The sequence below is a fragment of the Mirounga leonina genome, unplaced genomic scaffold, assembly GCF_011800145.1.
Source record: "Mirounga leonina isolate KUSES-001 unplaced genomic scaffold, KU_Mleo_1.0 Mir_488, whole genome shotgun sequence".
In the NCBI taxonomy this organism is placed as follows: Eukaryota; Metazoa; Chordata; class Mammalia; order Carnivora; family Phocidae; genus Mirounga; species Mirounga leonina.
In genome coordinates this window covers 2,749,498-2,765,775 of record NW_023270777.1, presented here as the reverse complement: position 1 = coordinate 2,765,775, position 16,278 = coordinate 2,749,498, and the positions used below count along the sequence as shown (strand labels likewise).

At 57.5% G+C, this 16,278-nt stretch overlaps 1 protein-coding gene and 7 non-coding genes across 9 annotated transcripts; 4 read left to right on the top strand and 4 right to left on the bottom strand.

The window, feature by feature from the left end:
* Nucleotides 1–451: 451 nt before the first annotated feature.
* TRNAT-AGU lies at nt 452–525 on the top strand. The gene has a single exon. It is a non-coding gene; the product is annotated as a tRNA-Thr (tRNA).
* Nucleotides 526–928: 403 nt separating this feature from the next.
* TRNAS-CGA lies at nt 929–1,010 on the top strand. Its single transcript has one exon. It is a non-coding gene; the product is annotated as a tRNA-Ser (tRNA).
* A 7,922-nt stretch (nt 1,011–8,932) lies between these two features.
* On the bottom strand, nt 8,933–9,003 carry TRNAG-GCC. The gene has a single exon. It is a non-coding gene; the product is annotated as a tRNA-Gly (tRNA).
* A 1,658-nt stretch (nt 9,004–10,661) lies between these two features.
* Nucleotides 10,662–13,223, top strand: HES7 (hes family bHLH transcription factor 7). 2 transcript variants are annotated; one of them, XM_034989818.1, is made up of 4 exons: nt 10,662–10,740; nt 11,688–11,783; nt 12,372–12,453; nt 12,748–13,223. In XM_034989818.1, exons 1-4 carry the CDS (start codon nt 10,699–10,701, stop codon nt 13,221–13,223), a joined length of 696 nt encoding a protein of 231 aa, XP_034845709.1. In that variant the 5' UTR covers nt 10,662–10,698. The 2 variants fall into 2 exon arrangements, with proteins under 2 accessions (XP_034845709.1, XP_034845708.1); XM_034989817.1 differs by having other exon boundaries at nt 12,372–12,459; nt 12,769–13,223.
* A 584-nt stretch (nt 13,224–13,807) lies between these two features.
* TRNAR-UCU lies at nt 13,808–13,894 on the bottom strand. Its single transcript is given in 2 exon segments — nt 13,808–13,843; nt 13,858–13,894. It is a non-coding gene; the product is annotated as a tRNA-Arg (tRNA).
* A 494-nt stretch (nt 13,895–14,388) lies between these two features.
* Nucleotides 14,389–14,470, top strand: TRNAL-UAG. The gene has a single exon. It is a non-coding gene; the product is annotated as a tRNA-Leu (tRNA).
* Nucleotides 14,471–14,849: 379 nt separating this feature from the next.
* On the bottom strand, nt 14,850–14,921 carry TRNAQ-CUG. Its single transcript has one exon. It is a non-coding gene; the product is annotated as a tRNA-Gln (tRNA).
* Nucleotides 14,922–15,580: 659 nt separating this feature from the next.
* Nucleotides 15,581–15,653, bottom strand: TRNAK-UUU. The gene has a single exon. It is a non-coding gene; the product is annotated as a tRNA-Lys (tRNA).
* Nucleotides 15,654–16,278: the final 625 nt, after the last annotated feature.

Genomic DNA, 16,278 nt, shown 5'->3' with positions numbered 1-16,278 from the left:
GCTCCGCACACCCTTTCCGGCGGAAGGGCCTTGCCGGGCCCGTAAAATCTCCACCTACCTCGGCCGGGGGGGCCCTGTCACCTGGCGTCCGCGGGGTGTGTCGTGAGGAGCAGGGCGGGGGGCGGCCGGAGAGCCGGCCCAGCCTGCGGGGGCCCCGAAGCCGGTGAGGGTGTTCAGCTGCTCCGTCACCGTGTCCCCACGCAGGAGAGGGCCCAGTCCAGGGGGGCTGCGGGACGTGAGGTCAAGCACCCATTCATGGTCGAGTTGGGCCCCCGGGGTGTGGGAGACGGGAGGGGCGGAGCGTTAACCCTCCGGCTCGGGACCTGGGAAGGGAGGGGAAAACCTTGGAACCGGGGTGGCGGAGGACCCGCGGCCACCGCTGCCTTGCAGTTCTCGCTTACTGACTCCCCCGAGTGGCTGATATACCTCCAGACGCAGCGCCTCTTCCGCCGGCGCCGTGGCTTAGCTGGTTAAAGCGCCTGTCTAGTAAACAGGAGATCCTGGGTTCGAATCCCAGCGGTGCCTGCGCCCGCCAAAGGCGGTATATTATTGCTGCAAGGGCAACGCGCTTCCAACCTTCCCCAAGGCTCTTCGTGTGGCACCTTCCGGAAGATTCTTATTCTTCCCCAGCCAATCCCACCTGGAGCTCCCGCTCCCGCGCACTTTTAGTGGAAATTCGGAGGCTGACTCGCGCTTCGCTTTCACGAACCGGGGTGACGTGGGACCCTGGGCTGGGGCTCGGGCTCATTTTGTCGTGGGCGGGGAGGGAGAGCGGGAGGGCGCTGGCTTCCGCAGGACTGCGGCCCGCACCCCCCACCCCCCGGCCGAGGCGCACGCGCACACACGCCCCGAGGCGGAGGGGCGGGGCCGGCGGGAGGCGGGCCCGTTGATAGGCAGCTATAGTTGCGCAGGCCCCGAGCCGCACGCGGCTGTGATGGCCGAGTGGTTAAGGCGTTGGACTCGAAATCCAATGGGGTCTCCCCGCGCAGGTTCGAATCCTGCTCACAGCGTGTGTACTTTTGGGAACGCGCGTTACTGCCCTTGGAGAGAGAAAGCCATTTGTTTTCCTAGCGCTTCCTTCCCTTGGAGAAGATACCGCATTTATCCCGGGGGCCTCCGCCACCCGCGACCAGCCCGCGAGCGCCCCCTTGCGGGCCTTACGCTCTGACCTGCGCCTCCTCCCATGGGTGTGTCCTGTAAAAGTCACTTAACTACTAATTTGAATTGTTCACGTCCCCAAACCCGGATGGCTTCTCAGGGCTCTTCGGCAGTCGTCTTACATCCCCCCTATCCCTCCCCCCTGCAAGTCTCCCATACGACTGTTTCATCCCTTTTGTCACCCCGAACCACGAGTCCCTTCTTCCTCCCTCGGCCTTCCTGGTTCACTGAGAAAATAAGGCATTCTGGAGAGATTGCCCCATCGATATCCGCAATCGCACCTGCCTACCTACCTGACTGCCTACCTGTCTGCGGTTACATGCTCTTCCCTTCCCTCAGTGGTGTAGACGAACCTTCCACCTAACCAAGGCCAACCCCTGCACTTACTAGATCTCCCATTCCCCGGCCCACAAGGGCTCAAGGACCCTGCTCTCCTTCCTGCACCATCAGTTTTCCTCTCTAGCTGGATCACTCCCACCAGCCTGCACACGTACTGAAACGTATTCCAATTTGGAACAAGCAGAACAACAAAAACGACCCTGACACCACACACCTCCCCCTTCAGCTCCCACTCCGTCTCTCTGTTCCCCTCTTCTGCAAAACATGTTATCATATACCTACTCTCCCCCAATTCCATCTTCCCGTTCTCCTTTGAACCCTCTCTAATCAAGTGCCCACCCTCCCCCCACCCCATTCTTCAAGGTGCTCTTGTTAACAGGTTACCAAAGGACGGTGCATTGCTAAATCCATTGATCTCTACTTATGGATGCTTACCCTCCCCTTAGAAACGCTCTCTTCACTTGCCCTCTGGGACACCCTAACTCTTCTGATATTCCTTCTACATCATTAGCAGCTCATGCACAGACTCCTTTGCTGGATGATCACCTTCTGGATCTCTGAATGTCAAAGTGTTCCCACCGCTCAGTTTTCCAACCTCTTCTCTATCTATACTCCCTCCTTAGTGATCTCTTTAAATATCAACTAATAATACATAAATACATCCAAAATGTTCATCTCCAGCTCCACAACTCTTTCCTGAATTATAGATGCATATATACTATTATGTACTTATCATTTCTGCTTGGATATCTAATATCGTTTCCGTTTGTGATATCTAATCACAAACAAAATGGCCAAACCAACTCCTGGCTTCCCCCTGAAATGAGCTTCACCTGTAGATCTTCTATCTCAGGAAAGGAAAATTCCATTTCTTCAGTTGGTCAGACTAAAAACCTTAGGATCATCCCTGATTCTCTCTCACATACACACGCAGTCAGGAATTTATTTAAAACATGTTAAAAACCTGGCTACTTATCACCATGTCACCACTACACCCTGGTCCACCCACATCTCTCACTGAGATTATTACAACAGCCCCTAGATTATTTCCTTGCTTCCTTTCTTTTCCTTGTTCCTTTGCAGTCTACTCTGAACACATTAGGCATAGTGATCCTTTCAAAACATAAATCGGAATCTGTCATTCCTCTCTTCAAAATCTTCCATGGGATAGCAATATGAATTCATGGTTTGTAACTAGTGACATATAAACATACGTACATAAACATAAACAAACATACATATATACATATATATTTCCTAGCTCTTTCCACTGAGAAAGCCTAGAAGGAATGATACACAAATAGCAATAAGCACACAAGTGACCAGATCTTGGTTACTAAATACCATTCTCCTCTAAAATGAACCAGGGCCGGGGCGCCTGGGTGGTTTAGTCGGTTAAGCGTCTGCCTTTGGCTCAGGTCATGATCCCAGGGTCTTAGGATCGAGCCCTGCTTCTCCCTCTCCCACTCTCCCTGCCTGTGTTCCCTCTCTCGCTGTGTCTCTCTCTCTCTGTCAAGTAAATAAATAAAATCTTTAAAAAAAAAATGAACCGGGGCTCCTAGGAAAAAAGGCTGATTCCAGGGCTTCAGTTAGGGAATTATAAGATGCTCTTGGAACACTTTATTGCACAGCAAAGTAATGTTCAAAGAATTTGGGGTACCTATAAAAAAAAAAGACATAACAGCTAGGGGTTACAGCTAAAGGAGCTCCCGTTGGCTAAATCTGGGACAAATCAAGCATTAAAATAAGGAGTGATTGTGATGGATTATAATTCCTTAAATCAGTTAAGACTCCAAAGTTCGTATCAGTATAAATAAATAAAATGGGAAGGAAGGGGATGGCTCTTTTTACAGTAAACTGCCAACTAATAAATATAGAGTTAGAAATCATCAATGAATACTCAAGTAGAGGGTGAACCTTAATGGGGCCGTAAGTAGCAAAGAGTCTCAAAGTATCTTCCCACAAATTACATTAATTACTCCTCGGGAGGGGGCCAATAATAACGTTCCGGCGGACAGCCCTGGCCAACACCATCTAACCACGTGACCGAAGACAGTATTACTATTGAGGCAAACTGACCTGTGTCTTCCTACGTGACAACACGGAGGACCGAGAAGGACCTGGTGTCACTTCCGTGGTGATGTCCCCGCCAAAAAGACATAATCTTTTTGCTAAATCCATTGATCACTACTTATGGTGATTCTAACTTGATTCTAACCGTGAAGAAACATCCGACAAGCCAAACAGAAGGACACTCTACAGAATAATGGTCCTGAACTCTTCAAAACCGAGAAGATCAACAGCGAAGATTCTTGCAGATTAAATGAGACTGAAAGGACCTAGGAGTGAGACAAAACCACGTGATCCCGGACTGGCTCTTGAATCAGGACAAAAGAGCTATAAGGACATCCCTGAAACACTTTAGGAAATTTGAATATGGACTGGAGAATTAAATAATGTTATTATATTAATTTTGATATTGATAACTGTACTATAGTGTTAAAAGTGCTAGAAACAGAACAAAACAAAAAACGCTAGTTGTGGGGGTGGGAGGTGGGGGGTGGAAGAGCCCTCCAATGGGCTCTCATCTCCTTCAGAAATGGGTGAATCGTGACAAAGTCCATGGAACCTTCTAGAAGGTCCTGGGTGATCAGGCCCTGCCCCCCTTTATCTCTCTGATCTCAACTCTGGCTGTGCCAACCTCGTCCGGTGCCGCCATCCCCTCCTTGACAAGCCAGGCATGTCGTCCCTCAAGACTTTTCCTGCCTGGTGTCTGCCTGGAGAGCTCTTCCCCGAGGCACTCCTGTGTAGCTCTCACCTCTTAAATTTCACCTTCTCAGTGAGTACTAAGGCTCTGATTATACCCTCTGAAATTACAATTCCCACTCTCCGCTCCTTTGCTGGCTTTTCTCCAAAGCACGTAACCACCACCTGACAAATACGTTTTGCTTAATGTTCCTGTGACTGTTTCCCCTACAAGACCGTCTGGCCAGTGAGGGTGGGGATTATCCTGTTTTGTTTTGGGTTTTTTGGGGTCTTCTACCCTGATTCATCCCTTGCCCCCCCCCAGGGGGCGGCCCGGTCCTCCTACTTCCCAACTCCCAAGCCCCCAAGACCCAACCCTCCAGGAACTCCCCCTACCCAGGACCCAGGGGGTCCCAGGAAGCCAGCCTCCCCTTTGAAGAACAAAGAGGGAGGAGCTGAGCCTTGGAACCCAGGCCTGGGGAGACGTCCCAGCGGGGGAGGGGAAGCTCGGGACACTCCACCAGCTGCGCTGTCTCAGTTCCTGGCCGTGCCTCCCGCCTCCCTAGGGGCCCAGCGCGTGTGGGACACGAGCTCCCCTCCCCCAAGCCCAGATGCAGTCGCTGTTGAGATGGCGGTGGCCAGGAAGAGGCCCAGACACCCATACACACACCATATGCACGGGACCCGCACCCAGGCCCATACTGACAGAGGCCTGGAGGCCGCACAGAGACCCCCCACCCCAAACCTTCAGAAACACTGGGCATCCGCCTGGAGGGTGGTCTCTCAGCCTCATATCTGCACAGGAAACCCTGCTGGAGAAAATCGTGCAGCCAGGACAACTGGCCTCAGGTTTTGGGGGCTTGATGTGTCTATAATTTGGGAGGGGGGCTTTTTTTTTTATATATATATATTTTTAATGTTTTATTTATTCATGAGAGTCAGACAGAGAGAGAGAGAGAGAGGCAGAGGCAGAGGGAGAAGCAGGCTCCCCGCCCAGCAGGGAGCCCGATGTGGGACTCGATTCCAGGACCCCGGGATCACGACCCGAGCCGAAGGCAGACGCTCAACCATCTGAGCCACCCAGGCGCCCTGGGAGGGGGGCTTTTAAAGAAAATCATACTAAGGTGGGTTTTGTAGAGAGATCACAACTCACAAATTGGAAACGCTGACTGAAGCGTGACCCATGTCACCAAGTCCAGAAAACTACAGCTTCTTTGCATTAATGAGCAGCCTGCACATCTCTGTGATACTTTCTACAGACTAGCTACCGGTTCTGTTTCCACCATCCACGTCCTTATAGTGACAAGAGCCACTGGACCCATTCGTATGGCGTGTGCCCCCCCTGGCTTTGCTCCTTCATGGCACAAGGCCTGGTGACGGACACAGGTGATGGCAACTTCCTGGAACTCATTCCCACACCAGGGTAGCCAGGCTAACCCGTTATACGTGGAAGTCATTGGGAACCATCTCAACATATCCCACGAAACCGTACATTGTATGTCTCTCCAGCTCCCCTTTCCCGGAACTGGATCCCCAAATGGCAGCAGCCACTCCAACCCCAGAGGGAAAGAGTGACAGGCTGGCAGAGTGGGAAGAGACAGCGGTCTTCACCGTTTACAGTTGAAATATCTTACTTTTGCCAATCTTATAGAAGCACATGGCCATGTGAACACATTTGCTAGCCCCCCCCCCCCCCCCGCCAGGAGTCAGTGCAAGCGAGGGGGTCCTGAAGCATAAACTGAATTAGCTTTTGGTGAATTGGCCTCTGCACTTGAAACTTTTGATCCCACATCTCAAATGGACTCTCAACCTGCCTAGAAATCCTACTCCTCTAGCCCACGGGGCTTTTCCTACTCTCCAAAATGAACATTTCACACCTTCTTTCTCCTCAAACGACCTGAGCTCTCTCCCTTCCAGCAGCGAGCTGGACTCTTTCTTCTTTGAGGAAATGAGAGCAACCAGGAGAACCTGGCTCATTCTCCCTGCACCCCAACTGACCCGCACCCTCTGTCTCCCCCCATCTGCCTGTGGGTGAGGAGCCTTCCCTACTACCTGAGGCTGATTTCTCTGCCTGGCACAGGAGTCTACTGCCCAGCCCCCATCCTCCTCCCTGCCCCCCTCCCTGGGCTGCTCCCTTCAGCCTCCAGGATGGTCCGCGCCCCTATGTGCCACAGATGGTTCTGCTCATCGCTCATGGCAGAACTTGCTGGAGATGTCTACAGCTGCTGTCTGCATGCCTTCCCTCCCATTCTTCCATCAACCCACCCTAACGGGACTGTGCTCAGGTGCCCCTCTGCCCAGGTCATCAGTGACGTCCAAGATGCTAAGCTGATGGTCGCTTCGCTCTCTTGTCCTTACTTGACCTCCCAGGAGCTTAGCTAGAACCAGTGGCTCCCTCCTTCATAGACTCGCTGTTATCCTGGTTTCCCAAATTCTCTGTCCCAGGGACACTGGCCCTCTTTTTCAAGCTCCCACTCCTTTGGCTTTTCTGCTACCTTCCCGATCACTCTAGATTCCTTTGCCAATTCCTGCTCCTCGGACCAGCCTGTAAGTCTTGGGGGAGTCCCAGGGCTCCTTGCTCAGCCCCTCTCTTCTCTCTCCACACGTTCTCCCTGGGTGCTCTAGTCTCATAGCATTAAAGCCATCTATCTCCCAGGGACACCCCCACACTTACCCTCCACCTCTGACCCCCAACTTCATACATCCCATAGACGCTTGGATGTCTAAGGGGATCTCAACTAATCTGACTAGAGCGTAACGTTTGGTCTGTCTCTCCAAACTTTTCCCAAAGCTCCACTCCCCTGGCGTTTGCCATCTCAGTAAAAGGCACCATCATCCAGCCAGTTACTTAAGCCCAACACCGAGAAGTAACCCATTCACTTCTGTCTCCGCTGCCTCCACCTAATACAGGCCACCATCAATGTCTTGCCTAGAAGGCTGCTCTAGCAACCCAAATGATCTCCCACACAGCAGCCAAAGTGGTCATTTAAAAGAGAAGTCAGTGACCATGACTTTCCCGGTTAAAACCCTCCACTTGCTTCCCCTGGCACGTAAGAATAGAGTCCAAAGTCCTTGCCGAGCTTGCAAAGCCCTGTGTGATGGGGCCATGCCCGCCTCTCCCTCTTATCTCTGCCGCACCCCAAATCCGCGGTCCCAGGGACATTGGCCCTCTTTCTCTAGCTCCCACCAGCAAAGTCCATTCCTGCCTCAGAGCCTTTGCACTTGCCGCGCCTGTCACCTGCTTTCAGCGGGCTCTGCTGGGCTGAAATATCACCTCTTCCTAGAGGATGTCTCTGACCACCCCGAGTAAAGAAAGCAGGACTTCACTCTCAAGCCATTGCCCCGGCCGGTTGCCCGCCCCCCACCCCCACCAGCCTAATAACCGTGTTATATTATTTTCTGCTTTCTTAGTTATTTTCTGTACTCCCCTCCCACCATAATGTAGCTTCAGCAGAGCCCAGACCAGTGCACCCTGAGTGCCTACCCATACTTGGCACCCAAGAGTAATCGACTGAGTAACACTCGCAGACAGACAGATGCCCAGATTGTCGTACAGTTTCCTGCTGGGAGCCACGGCCGCGGCTGCGAGGAGCGAAGAGAGCATTCCGCGTCCTGACACAATCCAGCGACAGGAAACCCCCAGATGAAACAGACTGAAACAGACCCGAGGCAGAAAGCGGAGGCCGAGCAGGCCCAGGGCGAGCTCCGGAGAGCGACCCAGACTCAGCGAACCAGAGACCCGGGCCCGCAGGAGGCCGGGCAGCGGCGGAGCCCAGCGGGCAACGGCGCGGCGCGGCGGGAGGGGTGGGGGTCGGGGTCGCCCCCGCCCCCAGCCCCCCCCCCCCCCCCCCCCGCCCACAAGTGGCCGCGGCAGCTGGCGAGGGCGCCCGGCCGCCCGCCGGCCCGACGCGTGCGGGATCAAAGCGGCCGGGAAGGGACGGGCGGGGAGGTGGCGGGGGGCTCGGAGGTGTGAGCGAGCTTCCCAGGGGCTGGCAGGAGCGTGGGAGCGCAGAGTGCCGGGAGGCGACAGAGACCCGGAGAGACCGCGAGAGGTCAGAGACCCAGGCGCGCCGGAGACGAGCCGCGCGGGCCGCAGAGGCCCGGAGCTAGAGACGCACCGACACAGGTGCAGACCCAACGAGACCGCGCGGACGCTGCTAAGACACCTGGAGAGATAGAGCCCCCGAGGGGGCCGCGGGGGGCACAGGAAGACGGCGGAACCAAAAGGCCGGGACCCACGGACTTAGAAAAAGCAGGCGTGCTTCAGAGAGCACAGAAACTAGGAGGGAGCGAGCGAGGAAGAGAAAGGGCCAGAAGAGCCCGGGACTTGGGGCGCGTAGGGCGGAAAGGCCCCGCCCCTCCCCCGCGGAGGGTGGGAGGACCCCCGGGGCAGGGATCCGAGCAGCGTGTCCTTTCTCAGGGTCACGCCTGCGGAGGTGCGGGGCCGGGGGGGGGGGGGCGGAGGGAGGGGTGCGGAAGGCAGCAGGACCCCCGGGCTGGGAGGACGGGAGTGGGAGGACCTTGAGAATCCGGATCTGGATCCAGAGCCTCCAACTCTGCCATAGGGTAAAAAAGTTGAGTATTAATATTTGCTAAGAATGTCAAACAGAGATGCTTCTTGGACATTTCATCAGACTTCTCCCCTACTGGGGGACAAGAAAAAACAAAAATGAAAAAAACGGTTGAGCAGTGCATTGGCCGGGAATCGAACCCGGGCCTCCCGCGTGGCAGGCGAGAATTCTACCACTGAACCACCAATGCAGGCGACAACTGCTCCTTGCTGACCCTACCTGAGCTTGTAAGAGGTGGAGGCGGCCGGGGTCAGGCAGAAGGTGTAGGCCAGGGGCTCCGCGGAGGAGTGGCCCCCGAGTAGCTGACGTGGGTGGAGCGCCAGGCCATGCTTCCTCCCGCCCGGATCCGGCCACCCGGCCATAAAGTCGCCCCATATGGCCAGGGGCGGCCCCACACCCGGGTGCGAACAGCCCGAGGCCCCGAGCCTCGCGTGCAGGTGAGAAAAACTCAGCCCGAGCGCAGGTTCCCAAGGAGGGGGGCGAGGGGGGCTGCTGGGGCCACACATCTGCGCTCCCATTTGGCCCAGATAGGGGGAGGTGGGATGTGCTGGCGGCCCTGATCCCAAATGGGAGCGCCCTCCCCAAGGTCTGTGTGTCTCCGGGCTCGGGCTTTGGCAAGGCAGACTCCGTGAAACAAAACAAAACAAAACCCCAAGGTGTGGAGAGGCCCTGGGAGGGCTCGGAGAGCCTCGACGGCCTCTGACTCCGCAGCTTACCTTCCGACTCGGTCTGCAACCTTGTCTTTCCGTGTCCTTGTCCCCGGCGGTCTGGCTGTCCCGTGAAATCTCTGATTTTGTCTTCTCAGACACTTTATCTGGAAGCCTCCGAGCGTTCACGCACCATTCTGCAGAGGGTCATGTTCTTGGTTTGAGGTGGGTGTTGATCCCTTTTTGTATCTCTTTCCTGTCCCTTTAAGAAAACGGCCTGTTCCCTGCTCCCCGATGGGCTGGAGGGGTCCCCAGGAGCAAGCAGCGGGAGCACGACTTATGTCAGGTGTCCTGGAAACCATACGCCGGAACCTCCTATAATTAGTTTTGAATCAAATACTTCTAAGTGGGAAGGTTTCTCCACCCCCTGCCCATGCTTCAAAGCCTTGCTTCCTCTTCCTTGAGGGTCCCGCTCCTCCCCAGTCCAGCCATGGGTCAGTATGACCCTCTCCCAGCACCTGCTTCACTCTGCTCTATAATAGCTACTTGATAACACCCGTCTTTCCGCCTCGCTCCTGTAAGGGTAAGCTGGGCCTGTAGTGCTTATGTGTGTATGAACGACCCAAGCCCACACCAGGTGTGCGTAGTGCTGGGGGAATGGAGTAAGATTCACTAAGATCTCACAGAGCGGCTCCTTCGCCCCAGGTGCATTAGACAGATTCACCCAGCACACTCAGGTCACTCCCTTACCCAATTAGGAGGTGGATTTTGGGGGAAGGTGTATAAGATCCAGTCTGGGGGCTGAGGGATGCTATCTCTTATTTCAGAGTCGGTGGGGAAACGGAGAGCTCCCAAGAAAGCTGCGAATGGTGGTTGGCAGGGAGGACTCTGAACTTCATTCCTGAGTCCTGTCCCAAATCACCTCAACTCCCTCTCCCCCTAATAACCTCCTCCCTTCAGCCGGGTTCCACCTCATTATACAGCCTTAGGGGACTTAAACCAGCCAATGCTGCATTGGCCCCTCATTTCCCACACTCCCAGGCCAGTTCCACTCCTTCCCCTCCCCCTTGCGCTCCTCCCCTTTCCGGGAGCCTCGTGCCCCGGGCCGCGCCGGGCGGGATCCGGGTGCCGAAGGGGGCGGGTCCGGGTCCTACACCCCCCCCCCCAACCCAGGAGCCTGCGGGATATAAGGCGCCAGGCGGGCAGGGGCTCGGTCCACACCAGGGTCCGGAGGAGCGATGGTCACTCGGGATCGAGCCGAGAATAGGGACGGCCCCAAGGTGAGAGGCGGGAGGGGAGGGAGCGGAGGTCCTTGGTCCGGTCAGGGGACCGGGTCCCTGAGACCCTGGGGGAAGGGAAAAGCCTGGAGGCGCAGGGTTGGAAGGGGGAGAGGTGCGTGGGGGACCCAAGGAGCCAGGAGGTGGAAAGGAAGCTGAAAGGATGAAGAAGGGGGCAGAGTCAGGGCAGGAGCTGCGTGGGCGGCAGAAGTAGAGGTCTTGGGTTTGGGTAATGGGATGTGGCACCTTGCGGCTTGGAGGGCGTGGGAGGGGGCACGAATTTGAGTGAAATAAGCAAGGGGAGCACAGAGCTAAGGGAGGCGGGTGGAAACTAAGAGCGGAGAGGCTAGGCACTTGCTCCACGCGCTCGGTGAGCCAGAGCTGGCCCAGGGCAGCCTCATAGAGAAGGCCCGGAATGCACTGGTTCCAGAGGCCTGAGACCGGGTGGCAGCTTTTAGAACCAGTAGAGTAATGTGACTGCATAGACGGGTTAGAGGGAGAAGAGGAGGCGCGGTCGCGCTGGGTATCTCCCTTTCTACACTCAGGGCCGCCGACTCAGAGCCCGGCACCTTGCGGGCCACGTGTCTGGGCGCAAAGAGGGCCCCCAAAGTTCTCCACTGAGACAGAGAGACTGCACGAGACGGAGACGTAGAAAGAAAAGAGGAGGAGGAGGAGAAGGAGAGACACAGAGAGGGGAGGAGGGAGGACAAGACTGAGAGAGGAGAATGCAGAAGACCCGGGAGAGAGAGGAGGCGAGCTACAGACGTTGACCCTAGGGGCGTTGGGAGCGGGAGCGGAGAGGGACCCAATGGGCCCGGCCCTAGGCCCTCGTTGGGGGTGTCCGGGAAGGGGTGGGGGCGGGACTGTCCCAGCCGCTGGATCAGAACGCCGGCGCGGCCGCGCTGAGTCTCGGTCCGGTCGGCCCGCTCTCCCTTTCCTGCTGGTCGCAGATGCTGAAGCCGCTGGTGGAGAAGCGGCGCCGGGACCGCATCAACCGCAGCCTGGAAGAGCTGAGGCTGCTGCTGCTGGAGCGGACCCGGGACCAGGTCAGTCCTTCCACCGCCCGCGGAGCGTCCCCGGCATCCCGTCCTCGCGACCCAGGGCCTCCTACTGGGGTGGGGACACACGCTGCACTGGCGACCCGGGCGCCAAGGCATCCTGACCCGAGTCCCGCCCTTGGAAACCCATCCCAGAGCCCCCTCTCGCTCTCAGAACGCGATCTTCATGGCCACCCCTCGGGTCTGTAAGTTTCACACCCGGCTCTGTAAATTTCACTCCCAGGGTCGGTCCGTGTTCAACCTCTAGGTCTGTAAGCGCTCGCTCCTCCTCCCCCATCACCCCTCAAAACAGCCTGCAGGGTGGTTCATTTCCGTCCCTGGGTTTGCCGTTTCAAACCCCCTCCTCACCCTGTGGGTTGGTTTCATCCCCTCGGGTTGGACGGTGTGGACTCAAGGTTTCCCAGGACCGTCCTTGGTCATCGCCACTCCGCATTCGGTCGCGCGCTCCGTGGGCAGCGCGCACACGCGATCGGGGGCACCCCTAGCTCCCGCATCCGCCCTCCCTTCTTCCCCCTGCCACTTCCCCCTCTCTCCCCACCCCTCTCTGTCTTTGCGCCCTCCCCCTCCCGTCTGTAGAACCTCCGCAACCCGAAGCTGGAGAAAGCAGAGATACTGGAGTTCGCCGTGGGCTACTTGAGGGAGCGAAGCCGGGTGGAGCCCCCGGGTACAGCGCGGGGGTGGGGCAGCGGAGGGCGGGAGGGGGGATTCACGGAGGCCCGGGGACCGGGGTAGACGGGGCGGACCCTGCGATGGACGGTGGGCTTGGGGAGTGGTAGGCTCTGCTCCGAGGCGAGGTTAATAACACCCGCGCGTGTCTGTCTCTGTGTCTCCCTCATTTTCTCCCTCTGTCCGTCCATCTGGCTTCTTGTCTCTGTGCGTCTGTCGGGCCTCGGTATCTCTGCGCCCCGCCCCCTCCCTCACCCCTGCTGGGCCCCTGCCCTGCCCGCCGGTGCTCCCGCCGCCGCGGCTCCAGGGGTTCCCCGGTCCCCAGCCCAGGACGCCGAGGCGCTCGCCAGCTGCTACCTGTCCGGCTTCCGCGAGTGCCTGCTTCGCCTGGCGGCCTTCGCGCACGACGCCAGCCCGGCCGCCCGCGCCCAGCTCTTCTCCGCGCTGCACGGCTACCTGCGCCCCAAGCCGCCCCGGCCGGAGCCGGTAGATGCGAGGCCCCAAGCGCCGCGCCCACCGCTGGACCCCGCCGCCCCGGCGCCCGGCCCCGCGCTGCACCAGCGCCCCCCAGTGCACCAGGGCCCCCGTAGCCCGCGCTGCGCCTGGTCCCCGTCCCCCTGCTCGCCCCGCGCCGGGGATTCCGGCGCGCCGGCGCCCCTCACCGGACTGCTGCCGCCGCCGCCGCCGCCGCCGCACAGACAAGACGGGGCGCCCAAGGCCCCGCCGCCCCCGCCGCCCGCTTTCTGGAGACCTTGGCCCTGAGCTTTGGGGGGTGGGGCGGGGGCGGGGGCTGGGGGTGAGGTAGAGACTCCAGCCCGAGGGCAGCAGAGGGACCCGGGCGTCGGGGCTAGCAGGTGTTGGGGAGGGCGGCGGGGCGCGCGGGCGCAGCGCGCGGGTGAGATGTGGTCTATATTAGAGTATCTATATAAATATATATTTCCCTGGTTCCTGTCCCTTTTCCCTGCCCCCCCCCCCACCTTGCATCTAGGATTGTACCCTCTCTGCCCCCGGCCCAGCCCCGGTCCCTTCCCGAGTCCTTAGTGCATGGAATAAAGTGGTTATTAAATCCCCGTGTGTCCCCGAGCCAGGGGCCTGCCTTTATGTCGGCGTCCACGCCCACTTTCCTTCTGTCTCCCTTTCCTTCTGTCTCCCGCCCCTCCCAGTCCTGCTCTCCATGGCCCAAGCCCCGGGGCAGACAGGTAAGTAAAGAAGAGAGCAGAGCGGAGACTGAGGTTGAAGCTGAAACCAGGTGGAGAACACTGAAATAGGGTAGGGGGAGAAGGGATGGGAACCTTTAAGGAAAAGCCGGATAAAGAGGAAGGGGAAAAAAAAAATTGAAATAAAATCGACTCTGGTGGGATTCGAACCCACAACCTTTGAATCGCTCTTTCGTCACTAGAAGTCCAATGCGCTATCCATTGCGCCACAGAGCCACCTGGCGGGCGGCGGCGTCTGACGGCTTACGGGTACTAGCATGCGCAAGGGGCGGGGAGGGAGAGGGGTGTGAGGGGATTGGGCGGGGTGGGCCAGGAGCGCGTGGTTGGGACCTCGCAGGCCTGCCGGGGAGAGGTAGCGGGCCAAAGGCACGAGAGCCAGGTGGGAGTGCGGGCGCGCACGGGCGGAAGAGGCCGGGAGGGAGAGCAACCGAGCAGGAGCGAGCGAGTACAGAGCTCCGGCTGCCCGCTTGGGGGATGCTTCCGGCCCAGGCGCACCCCACTCCCAGATGTGGCCCCACCCACGAAAATAAACTTGTTTTCGTTGCAAATGTCGGTGTGTCTCTATTTCCTCCGCCCTGTCTGTTTCGCCGTCCGCTGCTCCCGGGTCTGGGGTTTCCAAAGAGGGCCCGCTGACTTAGTAGAGTCATCGCGAGCCTGTCTCGCCCCTCTAGTCTCTTAGGAGGACTACGGGGAGGACCCGTTTCCACGCAGGTAGCGTGGCCGAGCGGTCTAAGGCGCTGGATTTAGGCTCCAGTCTCTTCGGAGGCGTGGGTTCGAATCCCACCGCTGCCAAGATGGAGTTTTCCTGGTGGCCTGTGCACCGTAGAACTCCTAAACCCCCTTCCAATGGGACGTATGTCTCTCCTTTTTAAACAAGGACTGCATTCAGCGATGGCACCATCCCCTCCCTGCTATTCGGGACAGCCTGGGTGGTGGCAGCCCGCAGTACGGTGTCCTGAAACTGCGTTCTCTCTCAAAACTGGCGCAACTTGTTCTATCTTTTAAGTGCCGACCGTGTGTTTCGATGGTGTGCCGGCGGCGCCGATCACCCGGTCTGGGAAGCCCAAAGGACGGCGTCTTCGTTTGCTTTCCTTCTCAGACCCTCTCGGGGGACGAGAAACGCTCATGCACGAAGCTGAGAAATAACGGTACGAGTTGAGGCAAAAACCTAAGGTTCCACCGAGATTTGAACTCGGATCGCTGGATTCAGAGTCCAGAGTGCTAACCATTACACCATGGAACCCACTCCTGGGAGGCCTTTTCTGGGAGTGTACATAATACTGAAGTTCTTGCCCCTCCCAATCTACCCTTCACAGAAATGAGAAATGAGAAAAGAAATGAGAAATGAAAAATGAGAAATGAGAAAAGAAAACAAAAACATCTACCTGAAGCGATGGGCGCCTCTATGGAGCTCCTGAGATACGAACTGCGATGCGCTGTGACGTGTAAAATGCACACCATACTTAGAAGGCACGGCACTTAACTGAAAAGAAGACTGTTAAAATTTCATTAATAATTTAAAAATATTGGTTAAAATTTAAAAATAATTTAAAAATATTGGTTAAAATCATTAATAATTTAAAAATATTAAAAATATTGGTTGAGATAAGATTTCATGGGGTTAAATAAAAAATGTTATTAAAATTAATATCACCTGGTTCTGTTTACTCTTTAATGTGCCTACCAGAACGTTTGAATTCGCAGGAAACATCTCTACTTTCCCTCCACTCTCACTCGTTCTACTTTCTGAAAACTAAAAACCCTATCAGTTCTTTTTTAAAGCCATGTAACAGCACTTTTGTTATTCTTTTTTTTTTTTTTTCTTGCTTTTGTTTAAAGGAATACAGATATTACGCTTACTCAAGAAGAGATTTATACTCCTAAAAAAAAAAAAAGAGCAGACGCCCGAACAGGGACTTGAACCCTGGACCCTCAGATTAAAAGTCTGATGCTCTACCGACTGAGCTATCCGGGCTCTTGCTACGGGGCTGCGCTACTGCCTATAAGAGCTGTTCGCCCGCGGAAGTCCAGGCTCCCGGAAGCCGAGAGTGAGCGCACGCGCGAGCGCAGCGCCCCGGGCGCGCCCCGGGAGCGAGCAGGGGCGGCCCCGCGGCTGCCGCCTGCGCTCTGCCAGGCTCGCTCGAGCGCCGTCCCGGCCGGGCTCGGGCCGCCGGGACCGGAGCGCCGCCGAGGCTGGGCCGCTGCGGTGCCGGGACTGGCCGCGCGGGGCCGCTGCCGGCTGCGGGCCTCCCCGGCGGAGCGGTTTGCCCAGATCGACCCAGATCCCCGGCACCCCCGCCCTTGGCCCCGGCCTTGCAGGCCGCGGGCGGGCCCGGAGCGGAACGAAGGTCACGCGGGGCCTTCAGGCGTGAGCCCCGGGTCCGCGCTGGTCCGCTGGCCGGCCCCGTCCCGAGGGAGGGATCGAGATCGGACGTGCCGCGGAGCGGGGACCCAGGGGGCCGGGCGCGGGGACGGTGGTGCGCAGTGGGGAGCGGCAGGAGAGCTGTGCCTGACTCCTCCGCAGGGGCGACTCGCCTGCGTGTGGCCGCGGTCACGCGTGATTTATGTCGAGGATGGCTCCCTTGCGCAGAGTGATTCAC

Coding starts and splice junctions, on each gene's coding strand:
- HES7 (XM_034989818.1), top strand. CDS start 10,699: ATGGTCACTCGGGATCGAGCCGAGAATAGGGACGGCCCCAAG. Junction 10,741..11,687: donor AGAATAGGGACGGCCCCAAG/GTGAGAGGCGGG, acceptor TGCTGGTCGCAG/ATGCTGAAGCCGCTGGTGGA. Junction 11,784..12,371: donor TGGAGCGGACCCGGGACCAG/GTCAGTCCTTCC, acceptor TCCCGTCTGTAG/AACCTCCGCAACCCGAAGCT.